Genomic DNA, 12,719 nt, shown 5'->3' on the forward strand with positions numbered 1-12,719 from the left:
GTCACACACAATGCTTCTTTGATAAACTTCTTTTTTTTTTTTTTTCCACTTTTTATCTTTAAATAAGCAGTAAAACACTAACTGCTGAGCTTTTCTTGGAACCCAGTGTTTTGCCAGTTTTTCCTCTGTTTGTGAGGCGAGAACACAAAATGTAACATGTTAAATATCGGGCAGAAGAATGTGGGAACACACATTGCAACTACTCTTGTTTTCAAGGCCTTTGGTGCTGTATAAACATCAGACGGGCACATCTTGAGGACAAACACACCCAGCGACCAAAGCTGAAGAGGCGAAGCTCCACTGGTCCACTGAGACAGAGAGGCTCTCGTTTTTCCTTCATGCTTCCTTTTAGACTCTTTAATCAACCAACAATGAAACTGAAGTTGTGTCTCTCCTTTTTGATGTTTTATGGTGAGTTTTATTTTAAGATGTGGCTGCTTAAAACATGTCATTTTATACTTAAATAGAAATATTCTGTTTTGTTTCCCTGTTTTAGTCGTCCCTGATGTGGAGCCTGCCTCAAACCGGTGGTTAATAAACGTGCCATCAAAGATTCCTGCTGTCCAGGGCTCATGTGTGGTTATTCCCTGCACCTATGTTTACCCCAAGACCAACAAAAAGCTGAACAGGAGGCGAGCTTTCTGGAAGACAGGGAACAAGATCGTCTCGACCAATCTTCGCAAGTGGAAACTGACGCCGGAGTTCAAGAAGCGGAGCCTGTTTTTGGGAAATGTTCGAGGAGGCAACTGCACCATGATGTTGGATGGGGTCCGGACCACCGACGTTGGGCCTTTTTACTTCAGGATTGAGCTGCCACGATACAAGACTTACACCTTCTCGGAAAATACTGTGACTATTGTTGTCATACGTGAGTATTTAGGGTGATATTTTGAGTATTTTAGGGCCTTCACGTTAAAGGGTGTTTTGAAATGGGGATTTTTGGAAAAGTTTATAAACTGTCAAGATCTTACCTGTTGTAGATGGTTATTTGAATAAATTGTGGGTCATACAAGCACTGTTTAAAAGACCTTTACACCACCTTCAATTTTGCATTACACTGTTATTTTATGATATTTATGCTTGAAGTGTCCCAGGCTGCAGCAAAAGTGTTGTAAATTTGAGCTGCTGCTATTAACTCTTGTAAATAACCCTAAAATTCTCTATAAATACCTGTGAAGTACAAAACTGAATGTACTGGGCAGTGTTCACATGAGCCGCCACAAAGTTTTTGAGATTGCAGCTGTTTATATTAGAAACAAACAAAAGATCTGACTAATTGCTTGCAGACACTAAAAAAAATCATGAAATCCTTGTTTTATGAGTAACACGGGTGAATTACCTCATCTCTACAGGCAGTGCCCCGCCTCCATCCCTGTCCGTAGAGGTCCTTGATAAAGTGACGGCCTCCTGCTCCGTTTCTCACTCCTGCCGAGTTATGCCCCCCCGCCTCACCTGGAGTCGGTCCGGAACCACGACGACAAAGACCAAAAAGCTGAACAACTGGATGTGGAAGACGAAGTCAGTCCTCACCTTTGTTCCTTTAGCCTCTGACTTCAATAAGCCTTTGAACTGTACAGTGCGGTACAGAGGAGGGAAGCAGGCAGAGAGCTCCGTACTTCTCTTCATATAGAAAATGTGTCATCTAAAATTCCACCTTGTCTTACGGCGACATTTTTTTAATAATTATTGTAGAGATAAAATTGTTGCCCTGCTATGATATGATAACAGAAAGATATTGTTGGACAAAAGTGGAACCTACACTTTGAAAACAATTAGTCTAGATATTGAATCAAGAGACACAATCAGCTGATGAAGTGAAAGGATCTCGTCTCTATGCTCCGATTCAAGACATGTAATCAGTTTTATTTGTTTGATTTATCTGAGTTAGTGGCTCACGAGCTGAGACTTTGTTTTTCCACAGATACTTCACTGTGTTCAGTATGTTTTTGAGAATTGGATTAAAATAAAAAACATTTTCAGCCATACCTGTGTCATTTGCTCCTTAAAGAGATAATCCAGTCAACTCTGAAGTGACCTTCTGTCAAGTAGTTATCAGGAGTTGTTACTTTATCTGCCGTGACATCAGGAGAAAGAGGCAAAAGTCTTCCTCCAGGCTAAGCTAGTAGCTAATTCACACAGTAAGGACTATATCCCTTCAATACACACATCAGGTTGTGAAAATAACAGTTCCTGGGATACAGTGCTTCTACTCATATTCTGTTCTGTTCATATTAGTAGTAGCTGAGAGTGATTCCCAACATATTCCAAGGCCTAACAGATTGCAGGAGACTTTTGCCTAAAACTTTGTCATTAACTGCTAAAATCAACCCTGTTTTTCTGTGATCAAAGTATCTTATGAACGAATGGATTTTAATGAAACTCTCAGAGCGTTGCCATTGGATGTACATCTGCAACTGACTGAGTTTTGAATTCAAGTTGTCTGTTTGTTGACACAAAAACATCATGAAGGCTGAGTGACTCGAATGTATATGTAGTGGAAGTATGTTGAAATTTTTAAGAATCAGCTTCCTTAAAAAATGTGAGGTTTCATAAATGGTTTATCTGAAGCCCAGAAAGTTACCAACTTCCCTTTTTTTCTGTACTTTCAAACACAGTCATGTTTGATCATTACAGAGAGCACACTAATAGAAACAGGTTTATCTACTAGTAGCAGATTAATGAAGAAACCTCAAACATAAGTCTTTCTTTTTCATAAAAAATAATATATTAAACTTTCAAATGAGCCTCTCTGGCTTTAAACTTCCTGTGGCCTTTGGGTCAAATTGACCCAAAGTTACAGGGGATTTTTGAGGGCTTTAAAAGGGTTAAATGTCTTCAGCACAGAAAGTTTCATTATTTGGAAGAAACTTTATTTCCTAATCTGTTGAGCTGATATTGCAATCTACAAAATGGGGAACCTCAAAAGGTAAAGTAACTTTTGTTGCAACTGGAAAACCCGTACGCCGTACAAACAAGCATTACAAACACATTTACAGGTGTTGCATTAGTTTATTGGTCCTGTGATACATAAGATGAGAAAGGAAATGCAAGTGGTTGTGAATATAACTGTCCTAAAACACCATTTAATCTGTAAATTAGCTCAATAGGTTTAAAGATAGATAATGTATTTTTATTTTTATTTTTTTACAGAAAATATGTGGATTTTTTCCCCTCTTTATCCACACAAAAACCAGAGGTTCTTTCATGTATTACACATTTGCGTAAATTGGATCGTCCCAGTCAGTCTGCCAAGAAAATAAAAAGATGTCACTCTCTTCTCTCATGCTGCTTTTAAAGAAACGAAAAAATAAAACTTTACATACCCCTATGTTGCCATAATAATTATCAGCATCAGCATCAATTCCAGAATGGGGTACATCATCGTATAACTCATTCCTGGAGGAGGAAAGCAGAAAGCAAATTTAATTTTACTAGTATAAATAAACTATTTCAATATAGAAACTGAAAGATAGTTCAGCTTATTTGAGAACTCTGACCTTTTGGTTGTGGCACATTTGTGGTTCTCCTGAGCTTGTTCTGTCATTATGGTGCTCATGGTAAGTGCTGCAGTGTCTCCAGACCTCCCCCTGCTGCAAGAAAGAGAAACAACGACTGAACTTTTCACAGAAACCTGTTAAACTGAACATGGCCACATGCTGGGTTAGCCACTCAGTTAATCTTCTTATACAGAAAATTTGTATCATAAGACTTTTTTTCTTTAGCCTACAGCTTAACTTGAAGTTATTTACACACTAAATTTGAAAGTTGGATGTCGCTCCTAAAAGAAAGTTTTGCCCCTAAAGCACCCAATTTTTCTCAGATTTGGGCTGAACTTTGCTCCCGAGAAACTCAACCGCCTTAAGAACAACTTACACATAAACAGTTTTATAAGTCATTACATTAAAGGGATAGTTCAGCTCTTTTAAAGTGGGGTTCTGTAAAAAAAAAAAAAGAAAGTTAGGAACAATTAGTATCTTACTGGTTTTATACAGTGTATATAGCTCTTTGAATTGAAGAAATAAAGTTAAATTCTGACCTGAACCATACTAAAACCTTTAGTACAGGACAACTGAGAGAACCTAGGTGGATTGTGGATTTACACTTGCCGTCTCACTGATGTCTAAGTGATTGTGACCAAGCAACCATAAAGTTGTGCAATTTATGAAAATCCTGGCCTATTTTTGGCAGCTGTCCCCACATTTATGATTTAATCTACTGGAGTACACTTTTAAAAGTAGGACATACAGATTCATTTCCAACAATTAATATTTATCATTAGAATATATACTTTGTCATTTAGAGAACGTCTCCAGTCTACATTCAAAATTTTACCGTATCACAGCATGTAGCCTTTACACATATTTATGAAACTATGACACACAAAAATGTTTGTTTCCAATGGTGGATAGCAGTGATGCAATTTGACTATTTTTATATTATCACAACAGATAAAATACCTCATAAACCAGGGAATGGGTTTTAATACAACTCTCAGAAAGTAATCACTGGGCTTACATCTACAGCTGACTAACTTTTGTGTCACTCCAATTCAAGATGGCCACCACAGCTAATCTACATTAGCCAACACAAAAATGACTAAAACTCAATCAGTTTTACAGAAATTGAGCTAAAATTTGGTAAGGTAGTTGCTGAGAGTCATCCCCAACACATCAAGTGCTGACAGATCCTGCAAGATCTTGCCATTTCATGTGCATGACGGTTTGATCAAAATGGCTATAAAGTCCATACCTTTTCATCTTTAGATGATCTTAGTCTAAAACTCAGGTATTAAAGGTGATATGCACACCTTCATGGAATGCTAGACTTTAACTTTATAAGTGATTGATGGTGTGCAGGTATGAATCATTTATTGTTAGTACAAAAACACAACAATGTTCAACATTCAGTGGACACGATTTACTTTTTCACTTACCACTTTATAAAAACTCCAACTGCTATTAAAAGTAGCACCAAGAACCCTCCTGCTCCAGCGGCAATGAAGATAATCCAACTTGCATCTGTCAAAATGAAATCACATACTGTGTTTCATATTTCTAACCTCTATAACAGCAATTCTTTATGTTTTGCAATGTTGAAGTTTTGTTATTCATACCATCAGCATGTAAATGTAGCGAGAGATTAGCACTGCCCTGCGTATTGTTTGCCCAACAGTTCACAAACTCGAAGGCCTTAAAATCTGCCCGTGGACCCCTGATAGTATAAGAACCATTCTCATCTGTTGTGGTGCCCAGCAGAATTTTGTCACCGAGCTTAAAGCTGACTACGCTGGGAGGATTGGAGTCCACGTCACACTTGCACTTCACCCAGTCGGCCTCGGAGAAGCACGAAGACTCACGGTTAATCTCAGGAGCATCTGTAACGACAGGGAATCTGGTTATATCGGGGGAGTCAGGATGGCTGGTGGTTCATTCCTCATATTATTATTGTTTACTCACACAGCACGTTGAGGCGCACAGGGCTGGATGTGACTCGCCCCACTTCGTTGACAGCAGTGCAGTACAGCTCCCCTACATGTCTGCTGACGTTCGGCAATACGTAGAGGTTTCCCTGATAGAGCTGTGCACCGGTTGCATTATGCCACTCATAGCTGCTGACAGGAGGGTGAGCATAACTGGAGCAAGTCAACCCCACAGTTTGGCCTTCTCCAACATCTGATATGTACTCAACCTTTACATTCATCGGGGCATCTGCATCAGAACATTAATTTATAACAAGAGGGGGTTTATTATAGCTATATAAATATGTACAGTTTAAACAGCAGCGGAGAAGCAAGTGCCTGTCAAAGCAAGCTCGAGGGGATAGGGAGGAAACTGAAAGCACAACCACAAAGAGTACAGTTTTTTCTTTTCTGTGCACGTAGTTCACAACACAATGACACCCAAACAGACCTAATGAAATATGCTCTATAAAAAGACTTCACACTTCATCAGTTGAGTGCCAAGCAGAACAAGTCAAGATACATGAAATGCAACATGCAGAACAAGGGGAAGACATACTGTGCATGCTTACTAAGCACATTTCCAGTGGCCGCTCCTATTCAGATTCTAGTCATTGCAATTTAGGTAATTATTGACTGTACAGCTAAAGCTCATTATCATTGGGAGACACAGTCTCTCAAATCCCATGACATCATGCATAATGCCATGGGATAACTATAACTCCTTTACTTCACAGCACAAGATCATTTTAGCCTAAATCGTTTTATTTAAAGGCAGTGGGCAATATGCATTTCTTCAAGGAGGGGTAAGCCTTTAATTCTAAATGCTTTCGGTTGTTGAAACTGCTATTGCTGTGAATGTAGGTAGGTTTTTTTTAAATCATAATTACAAAAGGTGATGAATTTATTGTATTTGTTACAAAAAGTATCAGATCTTTGCTTGTTAAACTGATGAACAAGCCATCTGTTTCATTCTGATATATCAACTGTATGCTATTCAAAGCTGAATGACTTCTGCAGGCATTATAAAGCCAATAAAAGAGGGTTTTAAGTTTTGACCTAAATAAGAAACAGAAGCGCGTAGAGTTCGCTGCCCTCAGTCAGTGTACAGACAACATACAGAGCACATTACGGCCTTTTTTCCAGTGCAGATAAGAGCACAGTGACTAAAAATCCTGTGACTGTGACTGGGTGCAAGAATACAAGAAGTCGGACTGTATTTATATTCACGTTCGTGGCTACAACTGCTCTTCCACAGTGATGAAAATGTGAAACCAATGCATGAGGTAATGTCATCTTAACATGTCGCCTCTTCTGCTTTTTTGGGCTTGATGTTGCTGGTGTGGCTTGGAATGAAATTTTCAGTCTCGGGTGTTCACCTCTCCTCAGCTCGATAATATCTCCTTCAGCTGCTATCTAATTTTGTTTTGTAACTTAGGAAATGTGACGAACACTCACATTTAACTTGAAGGGTCTTGTGTTGGCTCTGTGTCTGACCTCCCTTGTGCGTGACGTTGCACTGTAACAACTTGCCGTGGTCAGCGTGGGTCAGGTGAAAGGTCAGAACAGAGGTGGCGATCCACCAGCCGTTGTTAAGCTGAGACAGATGAAGCGCTTCTCCCGAGTGACTCCATTCAAAGACAGGAGGCGAGTCAGGGCAGGAGTGAGACACGGAGCAGGAAGCAGACACGGTTTCTTTCTCCCTCATCTCATCTTTCACTGACAACTGGATGGGATCTGGCTCACCTGCATTTAAATAAGAGATTACAATCATGTCTGTTCATCTCATAGGAGGACAAAGCCTTTAGTTTCATGACTACAGAATAAATGAACAACAACAACAACAACAACAACAATAATAATAATAATAATAATAATAATAATAATAATAATAATAATAATAATAATAATAATAATAATAAAATCCCAATTTATTTGGGAGACTTTCCTCAAAATGGCAATTTAATTCAGGTTAAAACAAATCAGTCTGGTAAAAATAAATATATCAATAGTTATGACAGTTTAATATTTGTTTTTTCCAGTTTGATCTCAAACTTTAATGAAGCACGATAAGGTTCCTTAAACTGTATGCCTCTTCTGGGAAACATGCTTAAGTGTAAAAAAATTAAAATTTGTGAAGCATCTGAAAGGAGGAACAGAAATTTGAGCACAAAAACTATAATTTGCATTACTGCCTGCTCATTCTTAGTTTTTTTCTGTAACCATTTAAATTTTCTGTTGCAATACAATTGAACAGAAAAATTTGGTTTGATGTTGTAGACATAACACTATGTTTAATTTTTACTTTTTTTTTAATCTTACAAAGCTTTGGATTTCATATTTTGCACAAATGTATCAACTCAGGACACCTTATGTAAAATTTTACCTTACCATGAGCCTCCCTTGATGGGGATCCCTAACCGCCCTTTCGACTTTGGCGGGAAATAATATTTTTGTCTGTTTCTGTGCTCTCATTTCTCTGTCTGTTAGTATATTGTCTCAAAAACCACTGGATAGATTTCAATGCAACTGTCAGAAGGTAATCATTGCTTGTTTTGAGCTCTAAGACAAGATCACACAGCATTGCACGAAATTGCGCACAATGACCTTTACAAGGTTAAAAGGCTGTAACACCTCTTCTCATCACAAGATGATCCTAGTTTAAAACATAAAGGGTGGCAGGTGATATGTGTTCCATAAAATAAATTCTAGGCTTTGAATTTTATGTAAATATATGCTGTAAAATGGGGCCATACTCCCAAACAGTGAAAATAACATGTGAAATGTTTAGCTCTTCATACACAGTGGAAAAGTTCAATCTGATTTATTACATCTGTACTGATTGAATACAAAAAGGCTCAGACATGCTGAGCGGTATACATCATGTTAGTAACACTGAACAGAATCAGTTTGCAGTTGCACTAATGCAGTTTGGACGGGAAGCTGCTGTACTTACGCTTCACTGAAATGGAGACTTTTGTGTTCAAGTAGGAAAAGCTGTCGTAGTCTTTAATTTCTATCCTGAACCAAAACGGCCCGGTGTCATTCGGTCGAAGGGAATCGATCAGAAGAGAGCAGTTCTTATTTGCAGCATCTCCTAGCAGCTTTGTCCGAGTACGGTACTCCTGCAGGATTTGAGATTCTTGTGGGTGAAAGATGTAGCCATTCTTATCCATCCAAGCGCCTGTGAATTGAGTGAGTGCCTTCCCTGGGTTTGGGTACGCAAAGGAGCATGGGACCACTACACAGGACCCACTCAGACCTTCAACTGTGGATGGCAATGTAGCTGTCCACGATGAAGATTCACTATCAAAAACTGTAATAAAGCAAAGAAACATGTGACAGAATAAAACATGCAGAACTACATCTTGCAGATTAGTGCTAAATATACAACTGTAAAACAAATCATACCTTTAAACCAAAGACATACTAAAAACAAAGCCCGTCTTGATGCACCCATCTTGTCTTTTCAGGGTCCAGCCTGAAAATGAAATACCTCAAACAGTCACACTGGATGTGTCGCTGCAGTTATTTCTGTATTATGACACATAATTTGTCTGGTTTCTGTTCCACTTTCAAAGAAACATTTATCCACTAAGTTTCACATTTGTGATGTTCCTCACGTGCCAGTTCTGTGTGTGTTATTGACCTTTTAGGCATTATAACGAGTCCACCATTAGGCACACAGCAAATGATCTAAATGGTTCTCTTTTACACCAGCATCTGCACATCTGATGTGGCATTTTTCCATGCTACATTCGACTTTATGTGTTTATCACCTCCATCTCCAGCCAATAACAAAATGCCCATTTGGTAAAATATATCACAGCTGCGGAAGGACTTAATTAAGTCAAAGTTTCATCTGTCTGTTCTAGTGACATTTACTCAAAGAAGAGCATTTTCTTTAACTTTGACGACTAAAAGAAGTCTCTGCAAATAAAATGATGTGCTGTAAATGGTTCTTTTCCAGTGCTGACTAAGTCAAATTCACCAAACAAGGACTTGACTCTTGATGTTTGTCCAGTTTTAAACTCTTCTGCTGCCTTGGGGTGGTGCTGGGTGTCTGTTTGCCTGGGGCTGTAACGGCCTTCTGAGGCTGGATCCATCTGTCCTCTCTGCTCTTCGGTGCTCTAGATGGCAGGCCTTCTACTGTTCACGGCACTCTTTTAACTGTGCATCTCCAGGTGGCATACTAGCACATATACACCCTCATAACATGATCACACTTTTTAAATTTTTTTATTATTATTATTGACGACTTTTTTTTGGTTTTATATATATATATACTTCCCCTCCCACACACACCTTCACGTACCGATTCACAAAAAGTCTTGATGGTTGAAGGTCATACAAACAGGTCGCTATTACAACAATATGGCCTGCCTACCCTCATGCTAGATTCTGCTGAAGTCCTTCTGAGTTTCTTTGTTTACTCCTCGGGGAGCACGAGAAATACAGCAAACTGTAGGTGAAGATCCATCTTGGTCAACCCGTCTTCTTCTCTTCCTCCTTTCTTTGTTCAATGCTTGTAGAAAGATCTAAATTTTCCACAAACAGCTCATTGTTTTTCACCAAGTCTCTGAAGCTGATGATTCACATAGTGTTTGTCCCACACTACCTTTGCTCTTTAAGGCTCTTTTTAATGTATATTCTACTCAAACTGAATAAACTTTAATCATCACTGTACAGGCTTTACGTGAATCAACTCGGGTACCTTTATAAGCAACACTGTTACAGCCACAATAACATGGATATGCATGCATTTTTGGAAATCACGCTTCAGTGTAATTGTAGCGTGTATACGATGAAATGTTGAGATCATAAGCTTTTTGGTACAATAATCTTACACAAAACCTATGAGCAGATTTGACTCAGTGATGAAAATGCCCTGACAGTAATAAGACACAGTGAGGTGAAAATCATGTTACACAAAGATGGATAGTTTTCCTTAACAGCAAGTGCTTTTTTGAAAGTAGTGGCATCCGAAATCAAAAATACATGTTACAACTAAAACAAACCAAAGAAGAAAACTGACTGTACCTTAAATCATAGGTTTCACAGATGCAGAGCTGTAAACACTGGGTTCCCTTTCCTCATTTGATGCTCACAGGCAATAAAACCAAATTGTATTTATCGATAGTTGAAACCTCATGAGTTTGAATCATACACAAAGCTAAAACATTTTTTCCTTTGCGTCAAATCAAAAGGGACTTTGTGTGCCTCCTATTTGTGCTGTGGTTTAACTTCCTTTCACAAGTTGACACTTTCAGATAAAAAAAAGAAAAAGCCTACAGCAGGTAGCTCTTCAAACTGAAAGAGATCTTCATGCAAAACAGTGAATGCAGTTGCTTATGGAGCCTGGTCTGTGATAAAAGCAGGATTTAGGATTCCTTTCCCGGTCGGGTGGATATTTTTATTCTCTTGGACATCCAGATCAACGTAGCTGATGCTCTGAGTGAGATGAATTCTTTTCGCAGACCAACGTTGCTTTCTTTTGACGCCCCAGAGCTCCTCCTCGCGTTTTGTCAAGAAGTCCTCCAGCTTGACCGTGTCCTCCCTCCGTCGGCCCCAGGACAGCTTCTTCGGAGCAGGAGCAATGAAGCTGGTGGATGCTGAGTTCCCCATGATGGCAAGGCTCAATATGCAAACGGCAAGTCTGGGAGCCAACTAGAAAACACATTAAAATTTGAGTTTTCACAATTAATACATATCAACATGAAATGTACACATTTAACCAAAGAATCTACACAGCTATGCACATATTTTTACCTTTAAACAAGTGATTTCTTGTAATGTCTTTTCTTCCCGTGGATTCATCTGCTGAAGTCATAAGACGGGGTCTGACTTCTTTCTTATAAAGTCAGATAGAGGCCCTGACCTAATTTGACAACAATAGGAGCAAATAATCAATCAAACCCCCCACCCCAAAAAACAAACAAACAGAGAAACAACAATGGAAGGCAATCAGAGCTGATTAATGAATCTAAAGCTCAGCTGTTTGATGAATCAGCAGGTAGGAAGTAGCTTCATTCAGTCTATCATTAATCTAATTAAAAATTTGATGAGTTTAATCAATAAAAACTCATTTTAAGCCTTGATTGATTCAACAAGACAAAAATCAACTCAATGCCCTACAGAAGATAAACATGAATGGCTCATTATAGTTAGCTGTTTGTGGCCTGTTTCAGCATTTTAAAGGGTCTATTCAGACATTTTGATATAGAGTCCTGTGGAGAAGTTATAATCACTGATGTGTTGCAAACAGTTGGTGATGACTGGCTGGCCTAAACATGTACAGGATGAGTCACTGAAGCCTTATTTTCAGAGACAATTTGAGCTTACTACTACTGAGGATGATTGTCTGCTGTGGGGGTAACGAGTGGTGCTTCCTAAACAGCTAAGAGATCGGTTGATTTCTGAATTGCATGAACACCACAAGGGAACAGTAAGGATGAAAGCTCTTGCCAGAAGTCTTTTCTGGTGGCCCGCAGTAGATGAGTTTATTGAACAGGAAGTCAGTGAATGCACCTTTTGCCAAAAGCAACATACATGCCTTGTACTGCACTAATACATACTGGACATGGAAACGGGCTGCAAATCCCTGGTTGAATTTGCCGAAGACCACAGCAGATGTTTCTGGTAGTGATGGAGGCCTATGATAGGTGGCCAGAGGTTATTTCTATGCACACTACTACTTTAGCTAGAACTACTGAAACGCTGAGAAAATTGTTTTCAGCTTTTTGGCTTACCAAAAGAAGTTGTAACAAATAACAGGCCTCAGTTTGTTTTACATCCTGCCAGTAATGGATTAGCAGAATGATTAGTTTAAAATCTTAAGAGGTCACTGGCAAAGAATAGAGCCGTTGGTGCCACGACACTTGAGCTCTGTGTTGCAGATTTTCTTTTGTGATTCAGAATCACGCCCCTTTCAAAGACAGGTTGGGTTGCAGCTACATGTTGAAAAGGGTGAGTAACATAAACAGCTCTGTTGTTGAGAGTATGTTGGAGCTGCACAGCTTTTTACTAAAGGTATTTTTCAAGCCCAGTAACACTTTCCATTTAAGACCTTTGGTTTTAGCATTTTCCACTCAAAGCAGTTTTTGCTTGAATGAGTTTCAAAATAGTTTTTGAAGGGTGGAAAATTTCTGTTTCCTGCTGTTGTGTGAGTTGCAGGTCCAGGTGCAGATACAGGACGGGATCAAATCTGTCTTAATAAGCCTTTAAATAAATGGGTATTTGAAATTCATATCCAGATACTCTT

The 12,719-nt window shown here is 38.9% G+C and overlaps 2 protein-coding genes across 3 annotated transcripts; one reads left to right on the top strand and one right to left on the bottom strand.

The window, feature by feature from the left end:
• Nucleotides 1-65: 65 nt before the first annotated feature.
• Nucleotides 66-1,977, top strand: LOC108241979 (sialic acid-binding Ig-like lectin 14). The gene is made up of 3 exons (XM_017426488.3): nucleotides 66-411; nucleotides 497-868; nucleotides 1,353-1,977. The coding sequence occupies exons 1-3, from the start codon at nucleotides 339-341 to the stop codon at nucleotides 1,628-1,630; spliced, it is 723 nt and encodes a 240-aa protein (XP_017281977.1). The 5' UTR covers nucleotides 66-338; the 3' UTR covers nucleotides 1,631-1,977.
• A 1,012-nt stretch (nucleotides 1,978-2,989) lies between these two features.
• LOC108241959 (sialoadhesin-like) lies at nucleotides 2,990-10,884 on the bottom strand. 2 transcript variants are annotated; one of them, XM_017426466.3, is made up of 10 exons: nucleotides 10,499-10,884; nucleotides 8,870-8,939; nucleotides 8,415-8,774; nucleotides 6,917-7,204; nucleotides 5,457-5,708; nucleotides 5,114-5,374; nucleotides 4,934-5,018; nucleotides 3,498-3,590; nucleotides 3,324-3,396; nucleotides 2,990-3,245 (listed from the first exon to the last, which is right to left on the bottom strand). In XM_017426466.3, the coding sequence occupies exons 2-10, from the start codon at nucleotides 8,916-8,918 to the stop codon at nucleotides 3,210-3,212; spliced, it is 1,497 nt and encodes a 498-aa protein (XP_017281955.1). In that variant the 5' UTR covers nucleotides 8,919-8,939; nucleotides 10,499-10,884; the 3' UTR covers nucleotides 2,990-3,209. The 2 variants fall into 2 exon arrangements, with proteins under 2 accessions (XP_017281955.1, XP_037836358.1); XM_037980430.1 differs by lacking the exon at nucleotides 8,870-8,939 and having other exon boundaries at nucleotides 10,499-10,883.
• Between the last annotated feature and the right edge of the window lie 1,835 nt (nucleotides 10,885-12,719).

Source organism: Kryptolebias marmoratus, linkage group LG16, assembly GCF_001649575.2.
Source record: "Kryptolebias marmoratus isolate JLee-2015 linkage group LG16, ASM164957v2, whole genome shotgun sequence".
Taxonomy (NCBI): domain Eukaryota; kingdom Metazoa; phylum Chordata; class Actinopteri; order Cyprinodontiformes; family Rivulidae; genus Kryptolebias; species Kryptolebias marmoratus.

Coding starts and splice junctions, on each gene's coding strand:
- LOC108241959 (XM_017426466.3), bottom strand. CDS start 8,918: ATGGGTGCATCAAGACGGGCTTTGTTTTTAGTATGTCTTTGGTTTAAA. Junction 5,019..5,113: donor GCTACATTTACATGCTGATG/GTATGAATAACA, acceptor TCATTTTGACAG/ATGCAAGTTGGATTATCTTC. Junction 3,591..4,933: donor GTTGGAGTTTTTATAAAGTG/GTAAGTGAAAAA, acceptor TCTTTCTTGCAG/CAGGGGGAGGTCTGGAGACA.
- LOC108241979 (XM_017426488.3), top strand. CDS start 339: ATGCTTCCTTTTAGACTCTTTAATCAACCAACAATGAAACTGAAGTTG. Junction 412..496: donor CTCCTTTTTGATGTTTTATG/GTGAGTTTTATT, acceptor TCCCTGTTTTAG/TCGTCCCTGATGTGGAGCCT. Junction 869..1,352: donor TGTGACTATTGTTGTCATAC/GTGAGTATTTAG, acceptor TCATCTCTACAG/GCAGTGCCCCGCCTCCATCC.